General features: G+C 39.8%; 2 protein-coding genes across 11 annotated transcripts in view; one reads left to right on the forward strand and one right to left on the reverse strand.

Moving 5' to 3' along the window:
- LOC117954833 (tubulin beta-2A chain) overlaps nt 1–4,101 on the forward strand; it is a 4,628-nt gene extending 527 nt beyond the window's left edge. Inside the window, exons 2-5 of one of the 2 annotated variants that reach the window (XM_034888854.1) lie at nt 158–266; nt 553–561; nt 1,503–1,613; nt 2,698–4,101. In XM_034888854.1, coding sequence (XP_034744745.1) covers nt 158–266; nt 553–561; nt 1,503–1,613; nt 2,698–3,782 — 1,314 coding nt within the window. In that variant the 3' untranslated portion in view covers nt 3,783–4,101. The remainder of the gene's footprint in view (nt 1–157; nt 267–552; nt 562–1,502; nt 1,614–2,697) is intronic. The other variant, XM_034888856.1, reaches the window with a different exon arrangement.
- Nucleotides 4,102–8,781: 4,680 nt separating this feature from the next.
- Nucleotides 8,782–16,399, reverse strand: LOC117954830 (desmoglein-2-like). Of its 9 annotated transcripts, XM_034888851.1 has the most exons (16): nt 16,130–16,399; nt 15,270–15,386; nt 14,186–14,341; nt 13,940–14,081; nt 13,670–13,833; nt 13,236–13,370; nt 12,930–13,115; nt 12,526–12,803; nt 12,246–12,388; nt 11,935–12,156; nt 11,161–11,391; nt 10,706–10,833; nt 10,244–10,585; nt 9,532–10,129; nt 9,352–9,423; nt 8,782–9,315 (listed from the first exon to the last, which is right to left on the reverse strand). In XM_034888851.1, the coding sequence occupies exons 1-16, from the start codon at nt 16,181–16,183 to the stop codon at nt 8,924–8,926; spliced, it is 3,360 nt and encodes a 1,119-aa protein (XP_034744742.1). In that variant the 5' UTR covers nt 16,184–16,399; the 3' UTR covers nt 8,782–8,923. The 9 variants fall into 9 exon arrangements, with proteins under 9 accessions (XP_034744742.1, XP_034744739.1, XP_034744738.1 ...); XM_034888848.1 differs by having other exon boundaries at nt 8,782–9,439; nt 9,548–10,129; XM_034888847.1 differs by having other exon boundaries at nt 8,782–9,475; nt 9,548–10,129.
- Between the last annotated feature and the right edge of the window lie 2,885 nt (nt 16,400–19,284).

Consider the following 19,284-nt stretch of genomic DNA (forward strand, 5'->3'; position numbering starts at 1 on the left):
CCCCCCCCCCCCCTGTTGCGTGTCCTTTAGTCACCAAGAAGATGCGCAGTCACTAAAATGAGGCCTGATAGTAGGCTACGCTGGTTTTAACACCATGTTATGTTGCTAAATGACCCCAACAACTGAAGTTCATATGATTATGTATGTTCCATTTTAGTTCTGGGAGGTGATAAGTGACGAGCATGGCATCGATCCAACCGGGAGTTACCAAGGTGACAGTGACCTGCAGCTGGAGAGGATAAATGTCTACTACAATGAGGCATCAGGTAAAGCAAAAAGGGGAAAAAGTGTGAAAGTTTTTAATTAAACCACGTTTGTATCTGAATAATTTACTATTCCATAAAGCTTTGTTTCCATTGCTCCCTATCCTTGCATGAGCTTATGCTACACAGTCCTCATTGGAATGCCACAGTATGCTCATATCATACATTTAGCTGCAAGGGGAAAGTAGGTCCCACAATGAGTGCAGGGAAAAATTAGGACAGTGAATCTGCTAAAATCTCTCTCTCTCTCTCTCTCTCTCTCTCTCTCTCTCTCTCTCTCTCTCTCTAGGGAGCACAGGTATCTGCAGTCTCTGTATAGCTGACCCCGAGCTCACTGTGTCTTTGTCTCATCTCAGTATCAGATTTTATTGGCGTGGCATGTTGAAGGTCATTACAAATGCTTTGCATGTCATTCCTCGCAGCATTTAACAGTCAAACAACAACGTTCAATAATTATGCAGCTCTGTAGCTGTAGTGATTCAGTCTTTGAACCAATGCTGTCGGCGAAGGACAACAAGTTGGTGCAGATCTCGATATATGTGTAAACAAGACTGAGATTACTCATTGGCTGTGCATGAATGAAAGGCCTGTGCAGGAGGCACATCTGGGCCTAAGCAGCATATTCACTACCACTAACCTATTTTTCTAGCAAGCATTATCGATCCTTTGTTTCTATGTTGCATACTGGCATCAGTGTAACCTACTGGGTCACTGTTCTATCACAGAAATTCATTTCTCCTTTTAAATTAAAAGAAAAGACTGGATATAGCTACATTAGGAATAACACAGGCAAGGAATGGGGGGAAAAGAGGTATGGGTAGGGAAAAATTGCTTTGATGGAGTGCAGTCTGCAGTGCTCAGCACTTTTTGAGCCCCACTGGTCTAGAAGAAGCAGTGCAGCATGCTGCAGCAGTTTGCTTGCAAGAAGGGTTACAGACTAAGATGGATGAACACTGTAAAATGCAAAAAGAAAAACAATACTGTAGCATGTTTCCAGATTTAGCCCAGGCCGTAGTATCCTTCAAACAAAAGGCTGTTTACTTAAAGGATTACGTTAACGAACAGTACTGCTTTTAGATGGGTTTAATTATGGAGAAAATACTCTTTAGAGTTTTTTCATGGTTTACTACATATGTTCTGACATCATGCACACTGAGACTGCCGATATACTGTATTACTCCACCCTTCCATCCATTACCTCTCTGTGTCTCTCTATCCTCTGCTCTTATTCATCCAAAGGCAGCAAATATGTCCCCCGGGCCATTCTGGTCGACCTGGAGCCAGGAACCATGGATTCAGTTCGCTCCGGCCCGTTTGGACAGCTTTTCAGGCCTGACAACTTTGTCTTTGGTGAGTAGATGTTTAAACCTTGATGTCAGTGCTCACCCTGAACCAACTGCTCATACAATATGTGTGTGTCAGCAGCTGCTGTCATACCCTGTAACGCTGTGCTTAGTTTCACCTGACAGCGCTGTCCAGCAATGTACTTTTCCAGCATAAAGCCTCTGCAGTTTCTCCGCGATGGACTAGTAGTGTGATATATTGTCCATGTGCAGCTGAGCCAGACTGAGACAGCTCTCATGGTGACTCAGCGAAAAATATATATCTACTTAGAGATGATGCTGCAGTCCTCCAAATTACAGAATTATTGTTAATCAGAAATATAATTTACCATGTCTGGGTCTTGAAGGAGATAAATAACTCATGGGCATTTACTAATCATTGCACATTTCATTTCCACATTTATAATAAATAGCGTAAGGCATTTGAGTGCCTGTTTCCAACAAGGTATACTTTTTGAAACTGTAACAAATGACTCTATTAATGGATCATACACAATTTATTAATGCCCAATAGATCCTTACGTCAAGAAGAACACAATTAGGGTTTCCAGGTTGTTAAAACTAAGAATCTACAGCCATGTTTGAGTTAAATGCTAACATCAGCCGGGGCACATGCTAACAATGGTGTTGTATGTTGATTGAGCTTTTTAGCATATTACCTTGTATTTCCTAATTTGTACTAAATACAAAATAAAGCTGGGGGTGATTGGTAATATATTAGACAAATTGAAAATTTGATGGCTCTATATTAAATCACGAGTTAACAAAAGGTATTAGAAATAATCTTGAAGAGGACATACTGTACATGTCCATACCAAATTCCATGGCAATCCAATCGCTTTTGAGACATTTCACTTAAATCCACATATCTCATGTCTCATGGTGGCGCAAAAGGACAAGTTAGGATATCACCAATTTCATTAGGATCCACCCTCTGGGGACCAAGAATGTCTGGACAAAATGTTAAGCCAGTCCATCAAAAAAGATGTTTGTTACAACTTATGAAGCCGTTATAAAGTATGCCTAAACAGAAAGTGACACCGTTATTTGTCCAACATAATTTATCTTTAAACATTGCGTGCATCCTGCAGGTCAAAGTGGAGCAGGAAATAACTGGGCTAAGGGTCACTACACTGAGGGAGCTGAGCTGGTGGACTCGGTGCTGGATGTGGTGAGGAAGGAGTCCGAGAACTGCGATTGCCTCCAGGGCTTTCAGCTCACCCACTCGCTTGGCGGAGGCACGGGTTCAGGAATGGGTACACTGCTAATCAGCAAGATCCGCGAGGAGTACCCCGACCGCATCATGAACACCTTCAGTGTCATGCCTTCCCCAAAGGTGTCTGACACTGTGGTGGAGCCCTACAACGCCACTCTCTCTGTCCACCAGTTAGTGGAAAACACAGATGAGACCTTCAGCATTGACAATGAGGCCCTGTATGATATTTGCTTCCGCACCCTGAAGCTGACCACACCTACCTACGGAGACCTCAACCACCTGGTTTCAGCCACCATGAGCGGGGTGACCACCTGTCTACGCTTCCCTGGCCAACTCAACGCTGACCTGCGTAAGCTGGCTGTCAACATGGTGCCCTTCCCCCGCCTGCATTTCTTCATGCCGGGCTTTGCGCCCCTTACAAGCAGGGGCAGCCAGCAGTACCGCGCCCTCTCCGTCCCAGAGCTCACGCAGCAAATGTTCGATGCCAAGAACATGATGGCAGCCTGTGACCCTCGTCATGGACGCTACCTCACTGTGGCAGCCATCTTCCGCGGCCGTATGTCAATGAAGGAAGTGGATGAACAGATGTTGAGCGTGCAGAACAAGAACAGCAGCTACTTCGTTGAATGGATTCCCAACAATGTCAAGACCGCCGTTTGCGACATCCCTCCCCGTGGCCTCAAGATGTCCGCCACCTTCATTGGCAACAGCACGGCCATCCAGGAGCTGTTCAGGAGGATCTCTGAGCAGTTCACAGCCATGTTTCGCCGAAAGGCCTTCCTCCACTGGTACACTGGCGAGGGAATGGATGAGATGGAGTTCACGGAGGCCGAGAGCAACATGAATGACCTGGTGTCCGAGTATCAGCAGTACCAGGATGCTACCGCTGATGAGATGGGCGAGTATGAAGAAGATGAAATAGAGGATGAGGAAGAAGTCCGCCATGATATCCGCCACTGATTGTAAAACACTGACATGACACTCTGAGAGAAACAAAATGTTAATTGTTGGTCGACATCCCAGTGAGATCATAATGCTACAGATGCAGTTGTTTAGCCAAAATTATTTAGCATTTAGATATGGCTTATACTGACAATAATCGTGGGTGGTGTTGGAACCTTAAAAACATGCAAGAACCATAGTAATTGATTTTCCAAGTCATGCTTTGCCAGTTTAAAAAAAATAAGTACAGTCTTGTTCTAATCACAGTTTTGTAACATTTACCTCAACATGCAACCACTTTCTCAAGTCTCCAATAAAAGATCCAGATCTGTCAATACTTCATGTCATCTTTTTACTTGATAGTTACCCAGGTGTAAAGGGTGAATAAGAGCCGACTTGTTCTGCATTTATCTCAACATCCTTGTTTTAGTTGTAATGTGTGATATGTTTACACATTAACTCTGTATGTTTGAGACATTTTTGTTAAGGTGTGATGATATTTTATATTTTTCCAATTGTCCACAAATTCCATAAACACCCAAAACCAACAAAAAATTGAAGCTACCTGTACTATTAAGTACTGTATGTGTAGACCTCCACTGTTCAGAAACTATTCAAAACTGCACAGTTAAACTGGGTGACATGTTCCTACATTTAAATAATGGTTTTGTAGTTTATTTTGAGTCAATCCCTCATACAGTCCTGGTGCAGTGAATACTACAGAGCCCAGCTGTTTTAGGAAATTATTAAGCAATTTCTAAAGCTTGAAGAATATATTTGTGATCAGTTTTTAAAGATTTAAATCTTCAACATGAAAGTGCCACCAACAGGGTAGGGAACTCAGAAAGTGACAAAGGACAGACACTGCATTGTAAAGTAATTTTTGACAGTAATAAGTATTCCTCAGCCTTAACCTTTGATGTACTAAAAGTACAAGCTCTGTCAGGAACAAACATATCTTTAATTTATCCAGAGAGTCCTCTTAATATGACAAATAGCTACTACTTGTGATGTACATGTTGCAATACATGAAGTTGAGTAACCGTGAGCCTGGATATTTGACAGAAACTGGTTGAATTTAGTAACTTTGCAGAAGCCAGTGTGAAAATGGGATCTACAGCATAGGGATTGGATTGACACACGTCCAAGCAACCAGGGAGGGGCCCAGTGACAGTAAATAAACAAGGGGAAAGTTATAGCAGAATTTAAAACATGCATTAATCAATGTGACGAAACTTGCTGATAAAAGGATTGGGCCATCTGACAACACAAATGAGCACACAATGCAGACAACTCAGACAGAAACTGTCTGTTACTAATCTCTCAGGGTTTAAATATGTTGCACTTTTGGCCACACCCCAGCCAAGGCCATCAAAGCAAGAATTTCCATCTGACAGCTGATATAAAACATGTGCTTTGACATGAGTGATGGCCAACAGAGCCAAACCGAGAAATTAACCTAACCCAACCAGAGTAGCAGAGCAGTAATTTATTTTGCCCTGAGCCACAGGGAAAAGATGCGCATTGCAACAGGCACTTTGGTATTTCTTTAGTGGGGAATTAAATTTAAATCATGATAACTCTTCTCCTTTCTTTTTGAAGGAATGACTAGCAAAAGCAAATGCGGATTTAAAACAAATGATCCCAGTCAGAAGAAAGACAAAAAAAAGGAGACGTAAAAGAGAAAAAAAAGGAAGTAAGATCGTAAGGTAGAACTGAGTTCAGTAACAAGGTGTCGGTCAGACCAGCTCAATCAACCCAATAACTATTTTGAATTTCAGATCAGAATGTTATGTCCACTGACAACTTTGTCTGACAACTATCTAGATGACACTTGTTTTGGTTAGACTTCCGTATAATTCCTACAAAGCAATAAAACCATATAAATTGGCTAAATACTCTTTAGTTTGGTAGATGTTTAGAACTATGTACATACACAAACTTAACAATGTCACTCCACAGGGAACAAACAAAACAATTGATGGGATAAACTACATGAGACATTTGATGAAACGTGTAGAGCTACAAACACAAATATACATGTTATGCTATTTTTGCACATTTTGCACTAGCAAACATTTTAATCGTTGAGTCATACTTTAAATCAGTTAAGATTCCGATGGTACAGTAGAGAAAATAGAGAAGATTGTTATTTTACTCTTTAATGAGCATCAAGTTAGTCAGTTCCAACTCACTACGTTTATATTTATTATTAACTTTCCCCTCTCAGCATAAATCTCATCTGTGGTACCTGAGGCTTGTCCACAAGGACACTTAGCTTAATGACGATCTTCTTACAGTGGGTATTATGAAGAAAGCAAATTACAATACTGCAGTTTTTAATGCAGTATTGTAAGTCACACAGCAAGTTTTCACACTTTCTATATATATTTATAGCATATATCTACTTCACCTGTGCACCGTTAAACCCGTACTCTACCATACTCCCTCATGTTGATGGCATGCATGGCTGGTTGTTTTGATATCTGTGATAGTGGTAGAACATCTTCTTTTGACTTGTGTAATCTTCCTTGGATACCTAGAAGCTGGAATTTATCTTTGAATGCAAACCAAACAAAATAAATAAATAAAAAGGCCTAAGAGCTAAGTCTCAGATCTTGTTATCTTTCCAGCCATTTTCAGGCTTTACCTGCATTGCAAATGACTTCATCCTTAAACCAGATTTTCTACATTGGCTTCTTTGTTCATCGTGAGCATGACTGAATCTTTTTTGGGTCCGCTACAAAGGAACCATTTGTATTCGAGCTACACAGGCATGCCATGTCCACTTAGAAAAGCTTGAATGAAAGTCTCACTGAATGGGGCATGTTTTACTGGTAACCAAATAAGTTGTAGGTCCGCAATGGATTTTTATCAAACTAAACATGTAGTTGGACTGAAAAGTTAATGTATGTGGATTTGACAGTTTCTTTGACAGACATTTTCAATTCAACACATCTCCAGTGTTTTTACTCACCAAAGTCTATTTACAGGAGTACTCTTGATAAATAAATGCTGCCCTTATAGAATTTCTCAGGTTTTAGTAGAAATGTTGAATGTAACATATAAACAGTTTTTTATGTAATATTTCTAAACACTACAAACCCCTTTAGAAAGAGTATTTTACATTAATGTGGAAGAATGTGTTTGTTAACACTTGTTTAGCAACGCAAACCCAATATATTTTAATGACGCCCTTCCTTCGCCAAAAAGCTAGATGACCGAAACACTGCATGACGCGAGTAAAGAAATTGTCTCTTTAGACAAAGAAACTGTTGTATCATCCAAACACATACTGTATGCCTTTGCCCTTCCCATGCACTTGTTACAACACATATTTGAAACAAGGAAATTAGGGTCAATACAACAGCTTTTTTTCTATTCCATTTTATTACAACAGGAGGTGCAAATTCTACATGCTTAAAAAAACTTACAGTCTATGCTATATTCATACAGCACATTAGAAACTACAGATGAAAATACATACACGTCAATAGCAAAAACAGCATCATTGCACCAAATGTTTTCAGTAGCTTTGCAAGCTCATTCTTGATTACTTTGCCTTTCCACATCATGTATGTATAATCAGACCAATCCACATACCCACATTATGTTACCACTAGACAAACACACACACACACAGAAACACACAATAAAAATAACACTTTGAAAGCCTTAATTCCACGGCCTTGTTGAATACTAATTCTGATTGATTAATCATGGCTTTCTACGGTCGGCCTATGGTTCCCATGGATGGAGATTTCAATGTGGACCATTTTTAAATCAATAAAATCAGTTTGAAATCAATGTGTGTGATCATACGGAGGGCGATCACACAAAGGGAGAGAGAGGGTCGAGGAAACAAGGATCACCAACAGCCCTAACGGCAACAGTGCAAAGAGAGATTTAGTTAGCTTACACCAACACATTTAACATCTTACAGATTTGGCACTTAGATCTTATGGAGTTTACACTTGGCTTATTGTAAAAACACAACTTATAGAACCACACATATTCCGTAGAAATAATAAAAGAGTGCAACAATAAAACTGAGAAGGTGTGCAGTATTTTCTTCTTTTGCTTATAGTCTGATGACTTTACTGTCTACTGATAAGAAACAGTCTACTCCCTTCTTGGTTTACTACATCATGGTTCTTCTGCAGAGGGTGCTTTTATCAGTTGTACATTACAAACAGCATTTATCTAAGTTCCAGTATCACTCAGCAATCTAAAAGGTCAGCAGAACGACTTAAGGCATGGCGGAAGCTAAAATATTCCAAAATGCAACCATAGAATCTTTACATCACACCACACTATGAAAAATATAGTACCCACAGCACTATTCCAAGCCGATATGGACACATGCAACAATATAGTAACTACGGAAGATTTGTTCTAGTCACTCTCAAAATAATTGTGCTTCTCGAGACTAACAATTTGTTGTATTATTAGAATATTTTTTACAAGCAACTGACTGAAGAGCTCTGAAGAGCTGTGTTGTTCTATTCTAGAAGAGCAATACGTGAGACTGTATCTGCCCTTAAGCACATAGTGATAATAGTATGAACATTTGAGTTTATTCAGTGTATTAATCCATACCAGTAACATGATTATTTGTAAGGTGCTATGATTTTGCATCTATTATAATAACCTTATGAGCCTTTTTGGAGCACCGATCTGACACTTGCATATAGCTATAATCGGACATATGGGGGTGCGTAACCTTTTTGTTTGTACTGTTAAGTTCTGTTATATTTACTTTGGCTGTTCCTGACCTGAAGCCATGCAGTATAATACCTGAAATGAGTATAATGATTGTAAGTCATGTGGTTCTAAAATGAGGATTCTTCGGACTCTAGAAAGAGGGGAATTACATTTTGTGAAGTATGGAAATGCAATCCTTTTTTTTATGGCCAGGATGGTCATGTAGTCAATGCCATGTGTTACACTGAGCAGTAGTGTTATCAATAGATGAGAACAAACAGTATTACCTTTTTGGTTAAGTAAACTGTGGTACACCAGTTTACCCCAATTTATCACAATATCTATCTGTATGACCATCTACTGTATGTATTTACATACTGTAGTATATTTAAGTATACTGAAATATATTTCAGTATATGACAAAACTAGTGTGTATGCTAAACAAATGGGCCCCTTTACGCCCTTGAACTAGATTCAATATTCCTCTCAGTTACAGAGACTTTCTTACGTTGCACAACCACTCTCTGGCTTCCTTTCAGTTTGGGTGTGGCTGTCAGAGTAAAGTCCTCTTTTGACCCCGTAGAACTGGATGAAGCCAGTGAAGAATTCTGAGTTTCAACATTCAAACCTTGACCTCTTACCTCCAAACCCTGCTCTGCAGACCTATGTCCCATCTGAACAAAGCCCTGTGCTAAGTGCCCACCTTGCTCTTCCCCTGAGGACGCGCTCTCCACCACTAACACTTGTCTAGACCTGGAGTGGGTTCCTTGTGAATGGCCTTGTGCTACCTGCCCTGTCACTCCACCCATTCCTACTTGCCTATCTACAAGGACCACACCATGAGAACCTTGTTGGCCACCAACCTGCACCATCCCCTGACCACCTTGCAGGCCACCAACCTGCACCATCCCCTGACCACCTTGCAGGCCACCAACCTGTACTAACCCCTGACCACCTTGCAGGCCACCAACCTGCATTAACTGCTGACCACCTTGCAGGCCACCAACCTGCACCAACCCCTGACCACCTTGAAGGCCACCAACCTGCATTAACTGCTGACCACTTTGCAGGCCACCAACCTGCACCAGCCCCTGACTTAGCCCAACTTGGCCTATTTGACCCATTGCCTGCTGGGTTCCCCCTGACACAAGCACCATTTGGGGCTTGGACTCGACTACATACATGGGCGTGGCAGCGTAGTACACCGCGGGCTGCTGTATGAGCAGCGTCTGACTGGAAATCCCACTCTTGTCTTGGACATGTACGGTGGGAATGGTGGCTGAACCCTGGGCTCTCTCAGTGATTCTCTCAGACACTACATTGGAGGTGTTGATGGTGTTGATGTTCGCATGGTCCCTGTCCCTGATTTTTTCTGTGTGAGTATGGACATACGTGTGGGTGGAGGGCCGGACAGGAGACACTGGTCTGGGCTGAGAGAAAGAAACCTTTGCATCCACAGACTCTGTTACCAAGGTCGACCCCTGACAAATCTCAGCCAGGGTTTTGAATTTAGGTCCGAGATCATTGAGGAATCCAAGGTCATTATCGTTCTCAAGAAGGCTGCAGCAACCTACAGAACCTGCCAAGGACTCTTTACCCTCATAGTCATAGACCAGCTGAGCGTCCATTTGCTGGGATTGTAGTGCAGCATGGTTGGCTTTCTGCAAAAAGAAAAAAAGAAAAATCTGAATATATTGTTGTTTTAAAAACAAACTTAAAATTCATAATATTAGGCTTTTGTTAAAGAGTTTGTATATGGTGTTTTATGTACTCACACTTGAATAATACTCCTCCAGGAACTGATCAGATAGAGCCATCCCATCAAAGGCCCCAGCCCTGTATTGGGAGAAATTATTTTCTTGTCCTGTCATCATCCCAGCATCACCGTAGTCCAACCCCCCCTGCCAACCGGAATGGTTATATTGGTTGTACAGGCGCATTTCCTCGGCCGTCATGTTGACAGTATTTAGGCCCCTGACGAAGGTTGCGCCCCCCCCTGCTGCAGCTCCAAATTCAGTCAGTTCTCCAAGGTGTCCCTTTCCCTCATAGGTGTTGATGTTCTTGGCATTTACTGTGCCACCATCAACTTCCACTGGGACATGCAGAAGAGGAACTTCCTGTTGGGAAAACATACGATCCCATCAGAGATGCAGCATTTTGGGCACATTCGGTTGACACATTTTAAAACTAAATAAATCTAGTTATTGTATATAAGTATTGTAGGCTAATCAAAATACCTTGTCTTCTCCCTGTCCCTCAGTGTGATATGAGATGAGCTGTTGCTTTGTATCATATGGAATGGCCTTGAAATCTCCAATAGCTGCTACACCTCCACACAGGCAGAACAGCAGCAGAAGGGGCAGCACTGAAAAAGCATGTTTCACACCATGTCAAAAGAAAGTCTTGTGAAAGTATATACTGGTCAGGTTCAAATGAAGTCCAACGATCAATCAGTAAATTACTTTTATTCAACAGAGGGATAATACTCATGGCTAGACAACAAATCTTTGTGTAATGCATGATAGAGTCATGATCTGCCTCTTTAAAACAATTCCAGTGACCCACCCATTTTTCTTTTCTAAATGTCTCCAAGCAGGCTGCAACATGTTAGGTTAGGCAACCACGCAGAGGGAAGTTAATGATTCTTATCAAAACAACCAACCAGGAAGAGAAGGAAATAAGGACTACTCACAAAGCAGAAGCAGCAGTCCCAGGAGCAGAAGCAGGACACCTTTAGCTCCAAAATCCACAGTCTTTTCAGTGCGCGGCGTACAGGTTTTAGTGACGTCATGGCAACTACACACAATTACGTCAATCATCTGAACATCAGCACATGACTTTCCCTGCTGGTCTTTGACATCCACTGCTACTTTGTGCGTCCCTGGCCACAAGTTGGCTTGGTCTCGCAGAATGGCTGTGGTTTCTAAAGAAAGACAAGAACCACGTTTGAAAATGTGCTTTAAGAGTTGTTAAAGAAGTTTGTTTGTCTGTTTGTGTCTTGTAATACTGTATATGATATTGTTTCCATTCTTTATATAGAAGTGATAAAACCAAGATGGACCTTTTTCACTACACACAATTACTTGCATGGTTGAAGAAGCAGAGATGTGGCTAAAAAAAAGTATTCCAGGCCGATGATTAAAGATGTAATATAGTATTTCCATGAAACTAGAACACCTATGTGACTACCCATTAGTTGCAATTATTATATGTGCAAAACACCCCTGGCTAGGTGTATTTGCAGCAACATGACATGTTTATATTAATCACAGAATTGTGTAACATCTGAAGTCAATTAAATATTGTAATGACCACAATCTGCTTGCAAATCTAATATTTTGGTGTTAAAAACTAGAGCAGAAGATAAAAATGCCTCTTTAATTATCAACGTCGAAGAGCACTAAGGCCAAATGTCAATGTAACGCAAATTTGCTGGGAAATTGCCAACCCCCAATTGTAACCTTACCATTAAGATGCTCCACTGTCCACCCCCCCTTGCTGCTTCCCTGAATCACAGTGAATTCAAATGGTGCAGAATTGGGGAACTTGTCTTCATCTACGGCTGTAACGTAGATCACATTATCCTCAAGGCACATGGTCTGGACTGTAGAGGTCAGTTTTGGACAGTGATCATTAAAGTCCTCCACCTGAATGGCTATGGTCCCTGTGGCAGTTTTTGAGGGATTATCTGAAAGCCAATCAAAAGAGTGATTATTATTATTGAATCTGTTTTGCACCATATCAGCCCATTGGAGAATCATTAATTACAGAACTCACCATTGGAAATGCATATAATTTCAGCATAATAAGTTCCATTGATCAACAACTTGGACTCTCTGTCAGGAAGCTTATTCAGCTTGATCTCTGCCGTCTTTTCATCAATAACCAACCAGTTGCCTTCATCTTTCAATTTAGCATACCTATAAATAGGAAGATCCACATACGTGAGGACAAAAAAAGCTATTCATGTAAAATACATCAAATCAGAGATGCAAAGAAAGACATATACACGTCTGTGGTTTATTGACTTTAGTGATCTTTCACTTTGTGGCTGTACCTTACGTTGGTGGCTGTTTTTAGCGTATCACTGTCAATAGCAGAGTAGGTAGTGATAACTTTGTTGATGAAGACGGAAGACTGGTCCTCAGAGATAGTCACCACTTTGACACTTGGTTGAAATCGGGGACCTTCCTTCTGATTGATCACATTGATTTTAACAGGGTAGGTTTTTGGGATTGTTGTGCCAGTCGTGATCCCACTGCCAAAATTGTATGCTGCTTTGTTAGAAAGAGCCACTTCCAAGTTAAGCGTCTTTAGTTCCTCATAGTCCAAGGCCTGCAGATTCAAGGATAATACACAGGATAATGCAATTAGCCTTATCTTTTGTAGTAGTGTTTACTCTGCTCATGGAACCACCCTGTTTCAATTTCAGTCCATTAAAATGAAACTACACTCTTTTACCTTGTGAATCATGATAATTCCCTCATTGGTCTGACTATCAGTAGTGATAGTGAAATATCCTGCCTCATTCCCAGAAACGATTTCATACGCAGCCAGCCAGTTGTCAGTGTGAATCAGATCCCTGTCAACAGCTTTGATCCTCATCACTTCCACATTGATAGTGTTCTCCTCCACACTCCCTTCATACTGCAAAATAAAACACAAACAAAAAAGTTACTTTAGGACAACATTATTATTAAAGCCAATAAATTTTTTTTTTAAAAAACATACTTAAAGTTTTGGTTTTGGTAATTGTGTCACACATACCGATTCTTTTTCCATGGTTGGAATATTGTCATTTATGTCCAGAATTCTGACAACAATTTCTCCAGTTCCTGAATTTCCTCCCACTTGTCCACCCAAGTCTGATGCTAGTATATTCAAAGTATATGTATCCTTTGTCTAAAAAAAAAAAGACCAGATATTCAGTTTCAGTTTCCAGTAAAACTTGTTGACTAACATCAGTATGATACTGTTATTTGGTTAAAATTGCTAAAACAAATGCACAAAATGCTACTTTCTCATTGACAGTGACTCAACAGGTGGAAAATAGTTGATGTTTTCATAGTGTGATGATTAGAATTGGTTTCATCACACTGTGTGATACTGATCTGATACAGTGTTACACGTTAAAAGCTCTTCCAATAAATAGAATTGGTTGTGCTGGATGACAACAGAACAATTTCAGGTCAGTGCCTCACCTCTCTATCTAGCGTGCTCTGTCGAACAGTGACCTCTCCAGTTTGAGAGTTGATGGAGAACATCCCAGCTGTGTCACTCTGCCCCACAATTCTGTAGAATATCTTGGAGTGGAGTGTGTTCTCTTGATCAGCATCAGTTGCTATCACTTTCATCACAACAGTACCTAGGAATCACCAGAGGGAATTAAGTAATACATCAGTTCATTGAGTGCAGGTACAACTACTGTTTAATTGCCTTCACAAAAACGCTTAATTATACTCTTAAAATACCTGCTGCACTCGATTCATTGACATATCCGACTTGATGTACTTTAATGATCGGTGGGTTGTCATTCACATCCAAAACGGTAATATTAAGGTCAATATCCTTTTCAGCAAGGGTCCCATCAGCGTATTTTGCCAAGCCTCGTAACTACAAAAAGAGATATCAGAAACATAATACCATTTCCTTAGTGTACAACTTGAGTGTACTTAAATGCTTTAGATTTCACACACATGATGTTTATGTGCTCTTACATGATAGTAGGGGATCTCCTCTCGGTCCAGAATGGAATAGATTTTCACAAAGCCCGTGTTACGGTCAATAGCAAATCTACCAACAGGGGGCTGGTCAACCCCTGGCCCCGATAGATAATACCATATCGTTGTGTAGTTCTCCTTATCAGAGCGAATCTGAAAAATTTAAACACATGAGCAATCCTCCTGATCTGGTAAGACTAAACAATTACAATTAATTCAATCAACTACAAGGAAAAGTGCACAGATTATTTACTGTCAAATTTATCATAAAATACTGTATTTCATTTTTTCACACAACTGTGTTCTATCAGTCATAATTTCAAATGAATGCTACCTGCATGCGGATTACGTGAATGCAAGCATGTGGCATAATATGCATTGGTAGAGGTAAGGAACTAAGTGCATTTGCTTAACTACTCACTTTGCGGTATTTGTACATTACCATTTTACTCTGCTCTACTTTATACTTCACTGCATTTCAGAGGGATACATTGTAAAAACTTTGGAATTTTCACAACTTTTTGAATTTTTAAATTCAAAACATTTGATTAGTTTATAAAATATGATGCATTGTTATAGATTCAACTCCCACGAATGTGTGAAATAGTTTAAATTAGACCAATATTACTATATTATATAAATACTACTTTTAATTCATTAATTTTGAATTGAATTTAAAACTGAATTGAATTGAAAATTAATTTATTACTTTTTCCACTGCTGATTATATGTACTTAACTGAAATCTGGCATTCAACCAGTTTCTGCTCTGAGAACAGCCAGCTGTGTCTGAAATTACTCTTTATGAACATGGAAGCTTGCCAGTGTCATGAAGATGTTTTTACAGAGTCGGTAAGCTAAAGACTTCAAACAAACAAAAAGTTGCCTGAGGATAAAACCAGTGAGGCAAGAAAGACAATCAATGTACTTAGTGTAGCTATTGAAAGAAATGAAATGTTGTGCCAACATTCAATATCTGCATAACTGTGAAAGCCTTTCTTATATTAGTCTAAAAAAGAATAAGAATATGTAGATGTAATAAAAATGCTTTAGAAGTAAATAATAATAAAATATATACACACTCGAGCAATGTAGGCCAAGCCTGTGTAATCGTTGTTCTCATAAAGCTGTCTGGGAGCTATGATCCATTCTCTTTTCTGTCTGTGAAAGCCTTTTCCTTCTGCCTCCACTGGAACAGGCTGCAGGTGAAAAAAGAAGGAGAAAAAACGTGATCATTAATGTGTAACTATATCAAATTGTATCCCATATTATTGTTGCTCCTGAGAAAAAGGCCTACACATTTGGCATAAGTTCAACCATTGGCCTATTCATTTGACATCATGATAGGTCAGAAACATGGGGGATCTCAGAGATCAACGCGATGTTTGCCCAAAGCAAATTGACTATTTTAATGTCAATAAAATGGCCTGTTAAATAAATGTACAGAATGCCAACCTCTTTGGAACTTTGGAAAGTCTACATAACTGTACACAGCATCATTAAAAACTATTAAAATCATATATCCATAGTACAATACATCTTTAATTGTCACAAACTCCATAACTCCTCTAACGTGACATATTATATCAGGGATAATCGATAATCGATGTGTGATTATGACTTGATCAAGAATGGAAAAGTTGCCCTCTCATCTAGTATGGGAGTAAGGATGGAAAGCTGCTTTTGCTAAAAAGAACAGAATACATTTAAAGAAACCTTCTAGCACAAAGTGTGTGTCTATGTAGACTGCGCATTTCTTTTTTTCTTTCCAGTTGTTAGCTTTAGCATAGCTTCCCGTTAAAGTTAAAGTTAATGTTAAAGAGATATATACGCGTACACAAAAACACGTCCGATGAGTTTAATCCCTCACCAGAGAGCCACACCTGTTTAAAAACCCAGATACCGGGAACATCTAACAATGGGAATCGTTTAGCCTACTCACCGTTAGGAAGCACGCCAGCAGAATAAAAAGGCTGCATTTCAGCAGTGGAGCCATCGGGCCTGAGTAATGTCAGTGTTATTAATCCTCCTCTTTAAGTGAAATAGCGTCAAACGTAGCTTTGACTGTAGTCGTTGGTTTCGTGCAGACTTTGACCACTCGGAGTGGAGGAAGAACTTTTTCAGCGATAGGCGGTTCCTCTGTGTGTGTGATTGCTCACCAGCCACTGATAACAGGCGGAGAAAGGGGTGGTGGTGCCCACTGTGTACATATAGCTCTAATGTATGCGGACTATTGTCTTGGATACTGCAGGAGAAAAAAAAATACTCCAGTATTAGCAATAACATGTGTCCAAACCTGACAGATATATATTTTTTTACTATCAATCTGAATGTTTTTTTGTGTGTGGGTAAAAACAAGTTTTAAAAAAAGTTGACTTTTTGACTCTGCAGTATGGGATTACATCTTTATTATTTGTTTTATAAGTTTGTATTTGTTTTATTTTATTGTAAAGATGATACGATTTTAATGATTTTTAAAAAAGTATCGCCCTTTCAGACCAACTTCCTCACTCATCTGTAAAACTTCCCCTGTGCGTGTGAAATTCCCAAAGAGTGCAGCACTCATAAACATTGAGCTGCACAATGGACTGTGTGTGTGTGTGCGCGTGTGTGTGATTGTGTGTGTGTGTGTGTGTGTGTGTGTGTGTGTGTGTAGTTGTTGAGTTGGTGAGTTTATGTTGCCAGGATACATAAAAGTTGTACTCCCTATGGTCAAAGGTGTGTTTGGGAGAAGAAATACAGTACCACATTTTATCTTGACCGATTAGGCCATTCATTTCTACAGAAGTTATGACGTATTAGTCTGACAGCAATTCAGTGGAATTCTGCAACCTGTGTGTTATATTTTTACTCACAATGAGAGAGCAATATGGTATACTTCATTGTTTTTTCTATATCGGCATCTAACAGAAATATAATCACAAACATCGCTCCCATATGAAGAAAGACAAATCCTGAATGATTTGCACCTCAAATAAAGAAATACTTGTGCTGTGTCAGATTGAAGCTAGCAACTTTCTTTATCAAGGTCTTAAAGTTAGTAATCTAACACAGATTTGGTAGAATTAACTGAAATTTTAAAAGACCAACGAAATTTTGTTATTGATGACTTTACATTGGTCTAAGTCCATCATAAAAATGCAGAGAGAGAAAGAGAGAGAGAGAGTCATGCCACAAGAGCTGGGTGTGTCACGTCTGTCCAGTTTGAGTGACCAATTTGCTGTTGGAGAATGCAACACTTCAAAGTCCTGAGAAACACTGCTCAAATCACACCCTCCTATTGGTTTGCATGTAATGGCTATTTTGACAGAGCACTGACTGTATATGCTCAGGTATAGGTTTGGCATATCAGTAAGGATATTATTTTAGGAATAAGCTGCAATCATGCAATGTCTTAGTCCATAATAAAACAGTAGGCTATACGATCTTTCAGGAGACACATTGCACATTTTCTAGACAGCTGAATTACAATTTAATGTAGTAGACCATCCATCTCAATCAATCAATTCTCGTTAAGATGCACTCAAATGAGACTATAGAAAACTGTGGTCTAATATTACAGCTTTGCATTATATCCTACCTTTGTTGAAGGTTATTAAGTTCAGCTTTTGTTGAAACTCTGTTAGAAAAGTGTTGATTCAACTTGTTTAATGCAGTCAAATTGTATGGTTTCATATGCCTACTAAGAAGTTGTTTCTAAATATCTTGTCCACTCCATTTTTAAAGACCAGGATAATACTATAAACACCTCTCAGTATATAGCAGTACAATTCAAAAGCAAAAAGTACCATGAAGTACAACATCTCTTTGGTCTTATTTGGTATAAGTACAGCTATTAGTCACATTGTTCTCTCAAAACAATAACACCCGTACTAATATAAAATGAGTGCTCCACCCTGCCTCTTGCTGGCAATCACGCAGCAGGAGTGGAGAGAAGGGTGGAGTAGTTGCATTAGACAAGAAACCTTTTTTTTTTTTAACTCAGGCATACGACACATTCATAAACACAAACAACTGTCTTAGCTTTTTTAACTTATTGATTTATATATTAAATATGCTATCTGAAAAAAACCTAGTACTAGCCTTCTGGCATTTATGTCCTGGCAGCGCACACAACTTGTTGCTATCATGCAAGTGGTTTTCTCCCTCTAGCTTTCACAACATCATAGTGACACACCTAGTGTAATGCCTGAGAAAATAACAACTGCATTGAACAGATGTGCTCAAAAAGAACACACACCCTGTAATTTGTTGAAGGTCTAAAATGAGTTGTCCTAATAAATGATTAATTAGCTTCCCTCAAACTGTACTATTCAGTAGAGACGTCATTAGGCACTGCTTTGGTTATTTTCCAGGATCTGTAGTGACTGATTTGACCACAGTATTTCATAAAGAGTGGACAGAGTGAGAGGAAGGGGTTAGACATCCTGTCACCAATATACTAGGTGGAAACACAATGAGTTTATCTGTTCAAACATACTTATTCTGTGTACTATAAACACACACTGAAGCCTGAGTACAACCATAAGTAACTTTCGTTAATGTTGGAATGACATCTTTTTGCTGAGTCTGTTTTGTATTTTCTGTTCAGACTCTTTCATTATATCCACGCCCATGAATCACAGCAGCATTTTTCCTGACATTTTTCTCACCTTTCCTGTTCCTGCAGCCCCACGTAGTCTAACTTCCCTTTGCACTTTTTAACCAGGCCTACCCCGTTACAGTAGATCCAATTGGGACTTTGTTTAAAGGACACAGGCCCAGTGTTGCTGGCTTTGACCACTCACACTTTTTATCAGCAGTTTATAGAGATAGTGAGCACTTCGCTGTGGGAGCAGCGCCTCCCCCACAGCAGGCTTCATTCAGCCACACATTCCTGTGGTGTTAAGTGAGAAGAGCAATTCTGTGCCTCCTACCAGAATGCATCAGTGGAGCTGCAGAGGAGAAAGGAGGGACATGCAGGGGTCACTATATCTGTGTGTAAACATGGGACAGGTTTCTCAGACCAGAAAAACATGCAAAACACCTAAATGTACCAAGGATAATGCCTTACAAGTCTAGAACATGAACATGCTTACACAATGTAAAGCACCTGCA

The sequence above is a fragment of the Etheostoma cragini genome, chromosome 12 (genome assembly GCF_013103735.1).
Source record: "Etheostoma cragini isolate CJK2018 chromosome 12, CSU_Ecrag_1.0, whole genome shotgun sequence".
In the NCBI taxonomy this organism is placed as follows: Eukaryota; Metazoa; Chordata; class Actinopteri; order Perciformes; family Percidae; genus Etheostoma; species Etheostoma cragini.

Coding starts and splice junctions, on each gene's coding strand:
- LOC117954830 (XM_034888843.1), bottom strand. CDS start 16,183: ATGGCTCCACTGCTGAAATGCAGCCTTTTTATTCTGCTGGCGTGCTTC. Junction 15,387..16,129: donor TGCTGGCGTGCTTCCTAACG/GTGAGTAGGCTA, acceptor TTTCACCTGCAG/CCTGTTCCAGTGGAGGCAGA. Junction 10,834..11,160: donor GGGACTGCTGCTTCTGCTTT/GTGAGTAGTCCT, acceptor ATGCTTTTTCAG/TGCTGCCCCTTCTGCTGCTG.